Raw genomic sequence first — 13,055 nt, 5'->3', positions numbered from 1 at the left:
TCCAGCTGTAAGTTATATGAAGACTTAAAACCAAGGAAAGCAAATAAAACTGTAGCAATCCAAAAAGATAGTTCTAATTTTGCTGGCATGCATGGAGGAATATAATGGGTGTGTTTCAGCCTTATAACAAAATAAATAGCCTAAGACAAAAAATGCTAAATCATAATGGAGACCAGCAAGGGACTGAAAAATGTGGTAGGTTTGAAGTTTGGAAAAAAATTTTTTTCACTCCTTAGCATAAAAGAAGGCGGAGCCTTTCTTTCTTTCATTGAAAATTAAAGGGCATGTTGATTTCAGAACATGATCATTATCAACTTCAGCTTCCGATTATTCTCTGATATAAAGATAGATAAAATATATATTTTATATATAGATAAAATATAACAATGGGGACTAAAAAATTTACTAATTGCACTGTTCTTGAACTGTGTGTGAATTTTTAATGGAACAAGACAGTATTTCCTGCTAGAGACATGGGAGCTTTCACTCTACCTTCCATTAAACTATTAGGACCCCTTAAATGAGACATAGTCTCACAATATGTTTCTCACACACTCTGCTCTCTTCTGAAGCACTTAATACCAATTCTGCAATAACTGTCATTCTGTTATAGAAAGGCTACAATTGTGGAATCAATATCATAATAGAAAAGTTATTATTATAACTCTCCAGTTAGGATATTATAATGGAATCAAGCTCATAAGAGAGCTGAGAGGCCTGCTTAATACTGTAATAGATAAATTACTGCCAAAGACTATCAGTGATAATGTATTAGCCAGAAGTGTTGCTGAATATACTTCTCAGCTGTTTGTCTCCTGTCGCTAATGTTAAAATCTTTGATTTTTCCTGCCCCCAAATCAACTTTGCCTTCTTGCTCCCAGCTCCAATAGTTACTTTGCCAGTGGGGAATGCAACAGAAAACCAGCTGATCCCCTTTCTCTGTTTCTGAACAACGTCGGAATGTTCTCTGATAAAAAAATGTCCATTATACATGACTGTCAGTGTTGTACCTCAGATATGATAGAAAATGGGTGGAAGAGGGAAACATTTCTAAAATAGTAGCATATTTGCAGGGACTAATACATTAGAACCAAGCAGAAGCAGTTGTACCGGATAGGTACTTGGGTTAAATCTTGTATGAAAATGACGTTACACTGCAGTATGTGTAATTGGCAGCATGGTAAATAGCATTTCAACATTTAAGGATGAGATGTAATCGTAATTTGTACTATACAAGTCAGTGACACGACACTAGTGAAAGAAGACAGAAATGTAGAACTGGATTTTAAAAAGGGGACTGTTGTTTTGCGGTAATTAGAACATACTCAAAAGCATATGCAATACTGGTGGCATAGATAACTATTATAAATGGCAAATGCATATTTTATAAATCTAGATGCTATTATTTTTTTCCCCATTTTACCTCAGTTAAAACACATGCTCAGTGAGGCTCAGTAACTTCTAGGATTTCTGTGTGGGCTTACACTGGAATCTCTTCAGTAATAACATAATCTGGTATATATTTTTTTTTTCTTTAATCAAATCTTGAGCTTCCTCCAAACTAAGGTCAAAAGAGTTATGATATAAAAGTATATGGACTTTGAAGTTCATTATTTTATACCTTATCAGGACTACAGGTAAAGCTCTGTGATTTTGGAAAATAGACATTCAATTTTCCCCTCCACAGGACAAGAAACTTGGCTGAAAGAGGATGAAATACTTCAGTTATCATATTCAGTAATTGGAACATTATTAGAAGTCGATAAGGATGTTATTTTGTATCTGGAATTCTTATAAGTTTCTTCAGTTTTCTTTTGAATTGTAGGTGGACTGCTGGTACCTTCAAGCTGTTCAGCTGAACATGTGTGAAAAGTCAAAGGTACCAATTTCAGTGGCAATAATTCCAATGAAATACTAGAATATATGGAAAGACCAGTGATCTACACTAGCTCTGGGGAAATCCTCTGTCTGGGGAATACTGATGGAGAGGAGTGCATTAGTTTTGTCACTGTTAGGGTTACAGCAACAGCATCAGAAGACGTACTTCTCCAGTGCTCTCCATGCATTGACTTTACCATGGAAATTGGATTTTCTAAAAAGGTTTGTGCCCACAGGAAAAATAAGACATCATTCACAGATCAGGCTTGTGGAGTTAACTTGCACAGTCTGGGTGGTCAGACATTTAAAGAAAAATCCAGATATGTACCACTGCCCAAGCATCATTGTTCTTAAAAGCTTTGGATATCTTCCAGTATTCTATTGAAGCCAATGGAATGAGTTAAAACATTCTGTCAAAGTAGACAACTACATGCTTTAAAAAAAAACAAACCACACACAAGAAAAATACAAGAAACTATGATTATACAATAACACTTTAATAAAGTTCCTGATGACTTTTCGTATTCATACAGGACTAATGTAAAAGTTTTTTATAATATAGTAGTACATATTCAGGATATCAAAAAGTTTGCAGCACATAAAAATAAGAAGCAGCTATTCTTGCTCTCTAAGTGAAATGGAAAGAAAGCAAAAATGTGAAGATTTTTCTGTTTTCTTTTTTAAAAGAAGAGGAAATAAAGGAGAAGAAAAAGGAAAATGGAAAAATCAGAACTTTCTGGTCGTAATCTTGCAGTCTCCTTGTCAAAATAAACAGAATAGTCAAGGAAATAAGGACGAAAGAAAGATAAATATATGCAAACCAGTTTCTATAGATAGAATCCATTTCTAGCTTAATCTGACAGGCTACCTTTTGTATGAATGCACCTGAATGTCCAAATCATGCTCTGAATTCCTTAATTCTACATTCTGTGTAGTGGAGGTCTGCTGAACACATCCTGATCAACTGTTACATTATATGTTCCTAATATTGGTGCATACCCTTTAAGTCAGATTTTGTGATGGCAGAATCAAACCATTACAATGTATTATGGAAATACGACTTCAGATTGCTTTCCAAGTAGATGACAGAATTCATAATAAAGCATTTATGCATTTCCACTGAGAATAACAGAAGAAGCAAGAAAGCCTGAAAATATTCCAAAAATAAAACAGATATTCCTATATAACTTTTACCAATAATGCCATGTATTTACTTACTTAATAAAGCAATTCTGTAATCTAATTAGTGCAGACAAAGGTATTTGTTACAGTAACCTGAATATTTCCACAAAATTAGAAAACAGTTTAACTACCCATTATGTTGGCTTACTGTGAATCTGTTAAAGACTACATTTACAGCAGTTTAATACTAAATAAACAGATGGCATGAGACTGAGGTAGAGTTTTTATATGAAAGTAATTCTGCTTTTAGTTATACCGTCATAAATCTAGGTAACGTCAGTATAAGAATTTGATCTTGAAAGGTGCTGAGTAAACCTGTAAAGAAGTAAACAGTCTCAAAAAATCTTTCATTTCATCAAGAATCCTATAGATTCTAGACATCCAAGACCATTATTACCAAGAATATTATGTTTTCAGAGGATCTCAGTTAACATTTATGAATCTTCCCAGCAGGGTTTAACTTTTCCATTGAGAGTAATAGACACTGCTAGCTACTTGAAGGATGACTACAGAAATGTTGACTTTCTGAAATTTTAATTACTTACTTAGATATCTAAATGAATACCAAAGTCTTCTGAAAAATCTGGCTCCTTGTGAAACAAGTACTTAAGAGACCAGTATTTCTAACCATGTACTGAAAATGATTTCACATCTTTCTGAGCAGAGGCAATTCTGGTACTGCAATACTCATTTACTTGGTTTTATACTAGATTTTATTCAGCAGAACATAAATTAAAACTAATAAAAATAACAAACTAAATTTTGACCATTAACTAAAATAATAAGAACAAACATTAGAGCTCACTCCTGTCTCATGAATGATGAATTTAATGCAACCATCTTCCCTAAAGGGGAAAAGCCCTGCTGTCTCAACATACCGAGAAAATTGCCTTTTAATGATTATTCTGGAATCCTAAGTATCTATCGTTATATTGAACTGCAGGAGGAAAAATGTGTTTATATTTAATTTATAAATCAACAAGCGCCTTTAATTGAGATTATCGCTTGAACTAGATATGCTCAAGAACACCACACAATTTGTTATTTTAAATTATTTTAGCAGTGAGTGTTTAAAATTAAATCCCCAAACTTTTTATGAAAAAGGTCACAATAAAGCTTGCGTTTTAAGTGTATTTCCTTTAAAAGCATCAACAGAAATAATCATACACAATTTATGGGTTCCAAGATAACTGTAAATTATTTTCTGAGAATGAAAAAAGAAATCAGACAGTGCCATGACCAATCAAATTAGAGAGAAAAATATCTAGAAAAGCAACTGATCTTTGTGATGGCAGCTTAATGGGCATATGCCTCTCATTTTGTAAATAATCTTATTCTGTTAACAAACTGATATTAAAGTATCCATTTTGATTAATAAAGAAACACTCCTAGTAGATGTATAAACAAAGTTTACTTCACATTACTTGCAGCCTAAGGCATAATTGGCTGGTCATTTTAAAAGCTTTGCTTGAAAAAATGAAGGACTAATAATGCTGTAGTAAGAGTGCAATGAGTTCAGACAATTGACAGAAATGCTTTCTAAAGTCAATTATGTTTGCTTTCCCCTTTCCTTGGCGTTCATTACCTTTAAACGGAGCCACACATTGGCAGAAGTAATTACCAGGTTGGTCAATGCAGGTGGCTCCATTCTTGCAGGGAAATGAAGCACACTCGTCTATATCTGTTTCACATCTTGCACCTTTGAAAAGACGAAAGATTTGAACATTTAGTAAGACAATCAGGTGCCAATTTCTAATTAATTTGCACCATAAGAATCTCAAGCAACTTGTGAGGAGAAACTAACATAAATCAGCCAAAGAGGGAGCCACACATACTAATGTCGGCATCCATTTAATTCTTATCACCACAAATACATAACGACTTATTTCTGAGTTGCTAAATGGTAACTAATCTTCACTGTGTGTGGAAGCTTTGAAGGCCTTTTTAAATGCAGACTAATTTATCTTGTGCTATTTAGTTTACAGATGGAGTCAGTGTTCCAGTTTGTTGGAATGCAAATGAAACATTAGACCAGGGCAGATAAAGAGAAATGAGAAGGAAACACGAGCAAATTAGTCAATGATGTCTTAATGGATGCTTTGTAGACTACCTCGCTGTGGAAAACAAGGTTTACTATGAATACAACTCACCAGTAAAGCCAGGTAGACAAATGCATTCATAGCCACCAATAAGGTCTGCACATGATGCATTATGAAGACATGGAGAAGAGTGACATTCATTTATATTTTCTTCACAAGTTGTGCCTATGAATATACAATCAGACAAAGGGGAGAGACGTTACTGCATAGCAAATATAGTTAAATACCAACATTTATTTTAATTGAACATAGCTCACTTACTGGAAACTATTCGACACCCTTTTTATATTCAAATTTGGCATCTATGACAGTATGTTGATATGTTTAATATTTAAGCTATTCACTAATTTTCCCAGAAGATTAAAAGTACAGTCATTGAATAGATTCCTAAGGCTTAAAGTAGACAATTTTCTTATGATATGAATATAGAAGAATAGAAAGCAAATTACATTAAATATAACAGATTGCATTGCAATGACAGGAGAGGAAATATTCCTTGTGTTCATGATAAGGCAAAAGATGTACTCTCAGAAAATGGAAAAAAACAACCCTGATGTAGACAAGAACACAATTGATTCAAGTCTAGACTGTGGCTAACATAACCAAATAGCTCCTTAAAGTATAAAAATACTCTATTGGTAATATTTCTGAGTGAAATTAATTTTTTATCAATTGAAGAATGAATGAAAAATTACATCAGTTGCGAGGTTTGGGAAGTTCAAAGAATTTTAATAAATAAAAATGCAAGTGATAATTCTTCCGAATATAATTAGCAGTTGAAAAGTAATATTTTGCTTTGTGACATTTGAATTATAGATTGCTTTGTATTTCAATGATTAAAAATCCATGATGTTTAAAAAATTATGCACTAAAAAGAAAATGGATGCACTTTAAATTCCTAATCTGAGCTGAAAGCAAAGAACAGCTGCAGATATTAACGCATCCACTTATCAAAGTGATTACATTTTTCATATAAATTGTAGAAGTATGCCAAGAACAAAACCTTTCCCACACAGGTTTTTTTCTCTGATTCCGTTATATTAAATCTGCCAAGTTTAAAAAGCTTACAGAAAACAGTATAAGCTATTTGCAAGATTTCACTGAACCCCAGTGATCCATTTTCAACAGCTAAGCCACCAGCCAGCAGAAAACACCTAGTTCCACGCTGTCGTGAAAACAAAGTAGATAACTTTAGTCGGGATGCACTTATGCTGAATTTAAACGGTTATAACTTCAGATGACACTAAAACAAGTATACACGCATCTTATCCGATATGTTGAACAATTGGTGTACCAGTCAAAGTAGATAGTTATAGTTCTATGGATTTTTTTAATACCTTGAAATCCATGCTGACAGATGCAACTGAAGGCATTCAGATGATCAACACAAGTAGCTCCATTGTGACACGGGTCACTAAGACACTCATCCACCTCAATCTCACAGTTATTACCTGGAAACAAGTGAAGGAGTCACTTCATTAGGAACATGCCGCTGGTGAGTCACCAGTGCAAGCAGCAACAACAAAATGAAATAACTGAGGTTAGGTACAGGGAACTTTTAACACTGAGCCAGAAATTGTCCTTGGGGAATTAATTTCTTCTTGAGTAAAGGCAAAAGTGAAATGTATATATAACATATACTATTTAACAAAGATCTGTTGGGAATTTTATAGATTTGTTTATAGATGTACTCAAAAAATTGCGTCTTTTCATATTTTAAGGGCAGTAAAGTCTGAGTTTTCCTGAAGCATCACAAAAGAGTAAGTATGGTTTCAAAGACCAAATATTATAATATCACAGTCTTTTTCTATAATATTCTTTTTCATTCGTTTATTAATTTCTGGGTTTGTTATGAAGGTCTCTATGGAAATATTGGGAAAGGTTTTCATTATGGACAAATATTTTAATAATTCTTTTTGGAAACTAATAATAAAAAAGTTAGATATTGCCATATATTTTTAAATATGTGGCATATTACTATTTTTTCTGGCCTTTGAGGCAGAACAAAGCTCAGAAAGTATTTATCCGCATTTTGTATATGAATTATCCAAACAGATGATAAAAGCCTCAAATTTATTATTACTTGTACCTAAGAGGTAGGTAAAAAGTTCCTGATTGTTTCAGAAGGGTTTTGAGGGCTTCTTTTGGCCACAGAAAAAGTATAAACTAAAAATACTAATCTGGTATTACATAAATATAAGAATTTAAACAAACATTTCAATAAAATAAGACCTCACCAAGAATTATCATAAGTAACATCAAACAAATTTACTTCATATTTTGATGATAATAATAAAATAAACCAACCACAGAGACAAGATACAGCATTTCATTATATTACAGACACAAATACTACAGCTATTAAATTACAGATTATTTCATATAAATAGATGCCTACACTAGAACATAGAGCAACCATTTAAGAGAGGTATGGAGTCTACTCAAGATCTGGATTCCTCTGGTTGCCTGTGTCCTGCTTGCCTACTGAGACAGACTCTAAAGTTATCCTATTCCTGCTTTAGGAGCCCTGTCAAAGTCCCTGCAGTTAGATAGGATGGGTCTGGGCTGCAGAGCTGACCTGCCGCTCCGGGAATTCCTACTGCACTTGATTATTTCATCGTACAGATGATCAAAAAGATCTGAATCTGTATCTAGAAAGGTTGTTTTTTTGTTGGGTTTTTTTTTCCCCACTGTAATCTGGAATTACCATTACAGTATGCCAACATAAACAAAATAATTTTAATCTTATCAGACTCTGTACTAATGGCAATGACCTGCAGGGTAGGTTTAAGCATGAGCAGTTAAACCTGCCCGGGATCTTGGATGTATATTTGGCAATTGAGGCCCTTGTTACTGCAGCCTTATTGTTACAGGAAGTACAAAGCAGATAAATTAAGGCCAACTTGCATATGGCTAGGAGTTGCAATCACATCAGTGTAAGACAGACACCCTGTCTAAAATAGTATAAAGTAAAAGTTATTGGAGTGAAAATAGCCCCTTGTAGTCAGTATTTTTTACGGCTGAATACCCTTATACAGCCAAGTACTTTTGCGTGCCAGGAAACAAAAGTTGCTTCTGCTTGAATCAGAGGCACACTGCTAAATTATATCTATTGCTACTTTTGCATAACCTTCTTTTCTGTGGTTTAGGACTGACTTAAACATGGTAAACAAACAAACATGTTAAACAACACTCGTTTGAACCCACCTATAAAACCAGGTGCACAGAAACAAAGATAGCCACCCAATGTGTCTTTACAGATGCTGGAGGCTCCACACGGTTGTGACAGGCAGGCAGCAACATCTGCTTCGCAAAACTGACCAGTAAAACCTAATGAAAAATAGAGTAAAAGAAGACATAAAAACTTTATTATCCCATTTAGTCTGAGAAAACAGAAAAGTGAGAGACCAATTTTGCTAAGTCCTTTTGTGTTCTTTACTTGTATTTCAAAATTTTATTTAGGATAGAGTAAAATATTCTGGTTTCTTTGAAAGTTTCAGTTTCAGAAAGTTTCAGAAAGTTTGAGTTTCAGAAAGCAATTCTAAATGGAACAAAAGAACTGTATGATAAAGCCATACTTGCGATAATATCAAAATCATTCAAGATACAGCAGGTCTTCAAGACCATCTGATAGAATGACAATTTCCTCAAGTGGTTTTATGCAGATATGCCTATTTTTATTGCAATATCAGTAAACACACTGTTGATGAAAGCCTGTTCATTTTTAGTGTGGTGTTCCGTACACCAAACTAAGAAGACACCCTATGTTTCCAAGCCAAAAAAGAAAATGTCCCAATACATTCTGTTGTAAAGCAGATATTACAAGATTTGACAGGTTTGGCAGCTTATTGGTACTGATTTTTTGAACCACTTGATTTATAGTTAATAACATAATCTTGTGAAACACTGAGTACCCGTGTTTCCTTTTGAGAGGTACATCTGCACGAAATTTAAAAAAGAAATTCAAAGATAAAACATGAATCTACATTTTATACTTAGGGTATATTGGCCATGGTATTGTAGTTTCTGAAGTCATCATCCATCAAGAAAATCACATGGTTCATTGATGACAGCACCTCTATTTTAGAACATGCACAATAAATAGTTGCAAGTAAATATTCTTTGTTTCACTGTAAAAGAGTTGTTTTCAAACCCAATAAATATTTTTAATTAATTGATATAAAGCAATTAAAAAATCAATCATTGTTGTGTGGAGCTAGCATCCAAGTGCTGAATATAAATGCTAGGTTTCAAACTTTAGACATTTTTGTTGTAAATTTTGTCATTAAAAATCAGTGAGTTAAAGTATAAGAAGTATAGTTGTCTGTTCTCCTATTAACTCAGCACTTTAAAAGTTTCTAAAGATTTTTTAGATTCTTGCAAAAATTATGTTCCAACAAAGATCAAAAGAGATGGGACCAATTTATTATAATTTAACAATTACAGCATGAAAAGCCACTAAAGACTTAAATCAGAGATTTGGTTCAGTGAGCTAAATGTAATTAATTCGAATGTCTTACAAACTTGGATACCAAATCTGGCTGAAGATCTGAACTTCACGTTTCATTTTAAAATAATTATAAAGGAATGTAATGTTTCAGTAGCATCGGTATTGCCAGAACAGATTCCAGTGTGCCATCGAGTTGCCCCATCTGACCTTGTGTTCGTCAGTGTTTTACATAACAAGGAGAAAAAGGAAGAATCTTTGGTCAAAGACGTTCAAACAAGTCTGTATTCCTACAGTGTACTGTGATAGCTTTAAAAACTAAATATAACCCTGTCTTTATAGCACTTACTAAGTGCAGTTCCAGAGTGATAAATTATTACCAAATTTCAAACGTTCAGTCCTGCTTGGGCCTAGTTTAGCATAGTCTACAAATCAAAGGAAATGTAAATGAAGTCTTTAGGACATGACTGAAGAGCCCCGATCGGGAAGATGTTTTAGTTTTTGAACAGCTGGTTAGATGAGGTAAAACACCAACTTCTGACCATTAGGCTAAATTGCTGAAACATACTGCACTTTAGAAATCCTGGCTTGTATAACAAGCCTTTGAGGCATAAATACAAGACAATGCATATTAAAGTGGCCCTACATGTGCAGTCACTTTGGTTTCTAAACCAGTAGATGCAGAAAGGTATCTTCAAGCTATGTTTCTCTTCCCTCCCGAACACCAAACACCAGCTGTGCAATGTTCTCACACAGCTGAAGTTTTCCTCCCTGTTGATTGCTATTAAAAATTTAAGCCTCTCTCTCATTTTTGCCTTCATAAATAGCTGTTAACATCTGCTTACTGAAATACTACATAAAACTAATATAAAAAATTATGATAAAGAAGTAAAATGGAAACATTAGTCAATGTTAGTAACAGTTATACACAGATATATGTATAACTGTTATATGTGGTTATGCGACTGTCATTCAAGTAGCGATACTGAATATTGAAAAGCCAACATGATTTTTTCGTTGACAAACTAAAAATAAATATTGATAATCATTTTATACATTATAAAGATCTTAAGCTATGTATGCTTTTATTTCTGTGTTTTGAATTAATTATCAAGGTATTGCAGCATTGACCAATATATCTGAAGTTATTATACTAAGTTGAAAAATAAAGAATGGTGGTTTCAGGGCCGAATTTCAGTATTAAACATCTGGTTTTGTATAAAGTTTCTCATAAAAACAGAGTCAGCAGCAGTACTTAAGAATATACTATTTCCTATAAAAAGAAATGAGCAAGTGTTGCTTTATTTTTCTGCTACAGACACTCAAAAGATACTTTATGAATTTAGATAGTGGAAATTTAGAAGCAGAGTAGTTAAAATATCTTTTTTTCAGAAATGCCGCATTTACATTCTTCAGACATTTCTTTCTGACAAACTCAAATGCCTCATGACAAAAGTGATTTTTGCTAGTCACTTTGTGACACTTAAACTCTCCAGGGAGATCATTGCGTTGTGATCCATTCTGACATAGTCCAGCCACACAGTGATTTATGGCAATTTCACTACATGGCTCCTTATATTCTGGATGGCAGATACATCTGAAGCTATTAACTGGAACCTCAAATTAAGTGTTATTGTCAGGGCCAGCAGGATTTGATGTGCATTCATTCATTCGTATTGAACAAATATTACTTCTGGGGAAAAAGTTATATGGTTCCTGTTAAAATTACAGCTGGAGAAAAACTTAAACAGACTGAAACAGATTTCAGAATTTAATAAATTAATTTAAAACCTAGACAATATTTTCACTGTCATTAAGATACATACATACTAACAGTTGCTAATTTCCCCTTATTTGCACTGGATATGATAATAATAACATACAAGCCATTTTATTAATTTGTTTTTTGAGATAGAGTGATTGTTACTGGTTTTGTCATTCAACATCTATCATAATGAATTCCTATGTGGATCCTACCCCCTTGCTTGGGTGCTTTAGAATTCAAAATATAAAAATTGTACTTACTGCAAAAATCATACAAAATGTAAAAATTGAAAAAAAAAATTCAACTAATAATAGCATAGCTGAACAAAATAAAAAAAGGGTAATAAAGAGGAAAAATTGTCACCTTTGGATGAAAGATGGGGTAAAAAAATTGGTGCTGTTGCCTCAGACAATGCAACAGGAAAGTGTTTTATTGTGACCATCTGCTCTAATAAATACATTTGATTGTTGCATTGAAGTAACCAGTCACAACTATAAAAGACACAGTGGAAGGTGCAATTTTCTCTGTTGTATCCTTCTTGCATATCAGGGTTCCTGGAACTCAGAGATCAAAATCCACTAATTCTCAGTAAAGACAATCTGAACTTCAGCAATTAGATTAGAATAACAGAACAACTCACCTAAAGTTTTTAAAACTTCATATTCTAAAATTAAAGAGACTGAGAAATGATGCACATGTGATTTTAGGAAAGCTTTTGTGTTTTCTGAAGATTACTCATTTTCACAAGCCAACTTCCTGATGTAATAACAGCCACAGTCTGAAAAAAGGTATTCTGTTCCTGTGAGAAATTCAGTTGTTATTTTATATCCCAGACTAGCTGAGGGACAAGTAAAAACTTTTGTTTATGTACACATAATCTAAAAGAAAGGTAAAACATGTTATAAGAATGTGCTATTGTGAGTATTTAGGGTGCTTGTACTTCAGTTTCTTACCTACATATACCATTCCTGAAATAAACAGATAAATATTCTAAGGCAAATAATTTCAACAGATTTACAATTGTCTGTCATTTAGGTTTGAGGTGAAGTGTTTCAACAGCTTTAAATCTTTTGCAAAGTTTTCTCAACTAAGTAGTAAGTGAAAAAAATAGATCTCCTAGGCCGTAAATCAGTTTTTATGCCATCACGTCAGCATTTCTGATGAAATAACATTTCACTGGATATTCCTCAAAAAGCTCTACTGGCAGCTGAAAAGTCATCATTACAACTCGCTTTGAATTTTAAATTATGATTTTCTGACAAGAATACTGAAAAAAATATTTTTTCAGCAAAAACCTGTGTACATTATTTAAGCTTAATTTAGTCTGGAGAGGAATCTTAAATAGCCTTAAATAGTCCACCTTCTGCTTACCACTCACTCACTTAGGTATCAACAAATACCCGTACATTTTAAAATATTCTTGACACCACAGAAGTTCTGCCTCAGTCATATTAGGTTGTTTACCGTAAACATTAATGTGACAATGACGGCAAGCTGTTGTACCTGTCACAGGCAACAAAAGGAGATTTCATCTAGGCTACAGAAAATATCTTTTCGCCAAGATGGATTTGCTCTGAGACTGGGACTAAATGAAGCTCAGTCGGCCTAGCTCAATGCTGATTCATAGTTCCCAGTGGACAGACCTCGCAGGTAGACCTCGCAGAGCTAGAAGCATACCATATAT

At 33.6% G+C, this 13,055-nt stretch overlaps 1 protein-coding gene across 1 annotated transcript in view; it reads right to left on the bottom strand.

Annotated features, from left to right (window-relative positions):
* EYS (eyes shut homolog) overlaps positions 1-13,055 on the bottom strand; it is an 875,293-nt gene that overhangs the window by 595,458 nt on the left and 266,780 nt on the right. Inside the window, exons 15-18 of the mRNA XM_074581469.1 lie at positions 8,367-8,489; positions 6,497-6,610; positions 5,211-5,324; positions 4,646-4,759 (exon numbers count right to left, since the gene is read on the bottom strand). Coding sequence (XP_074437570.1) covers positions 4,646-4,759; positions 5,211-5,324; positions 6,497-6,610; positions 8,367-8,489 — 465 coding nt within the window. The remainder of the gene's footprint in view (positions 1-4,645; positions 4,760-5,210; positions 5,325-6,496; positions 6,611-8,366; positions 8,490-13,055) is intronic.

Source organism: Larus michahellis, chromosome 3, assembly GCF_964199755.1.
Source record: "Larus michahellis chromosome 3, bLarMic1.1, whole genome shotgun sequence".
Classification (NCBI taxonomy): domain Eukaryota; kingdom Metazoa; phylum Chordata; class Aves; order Charadriiformes; family Laridae; genus Larus; species Larus michahellis.
This window is presented reverse-complemented; position numbering and strand designations above follow the sequence as displayed.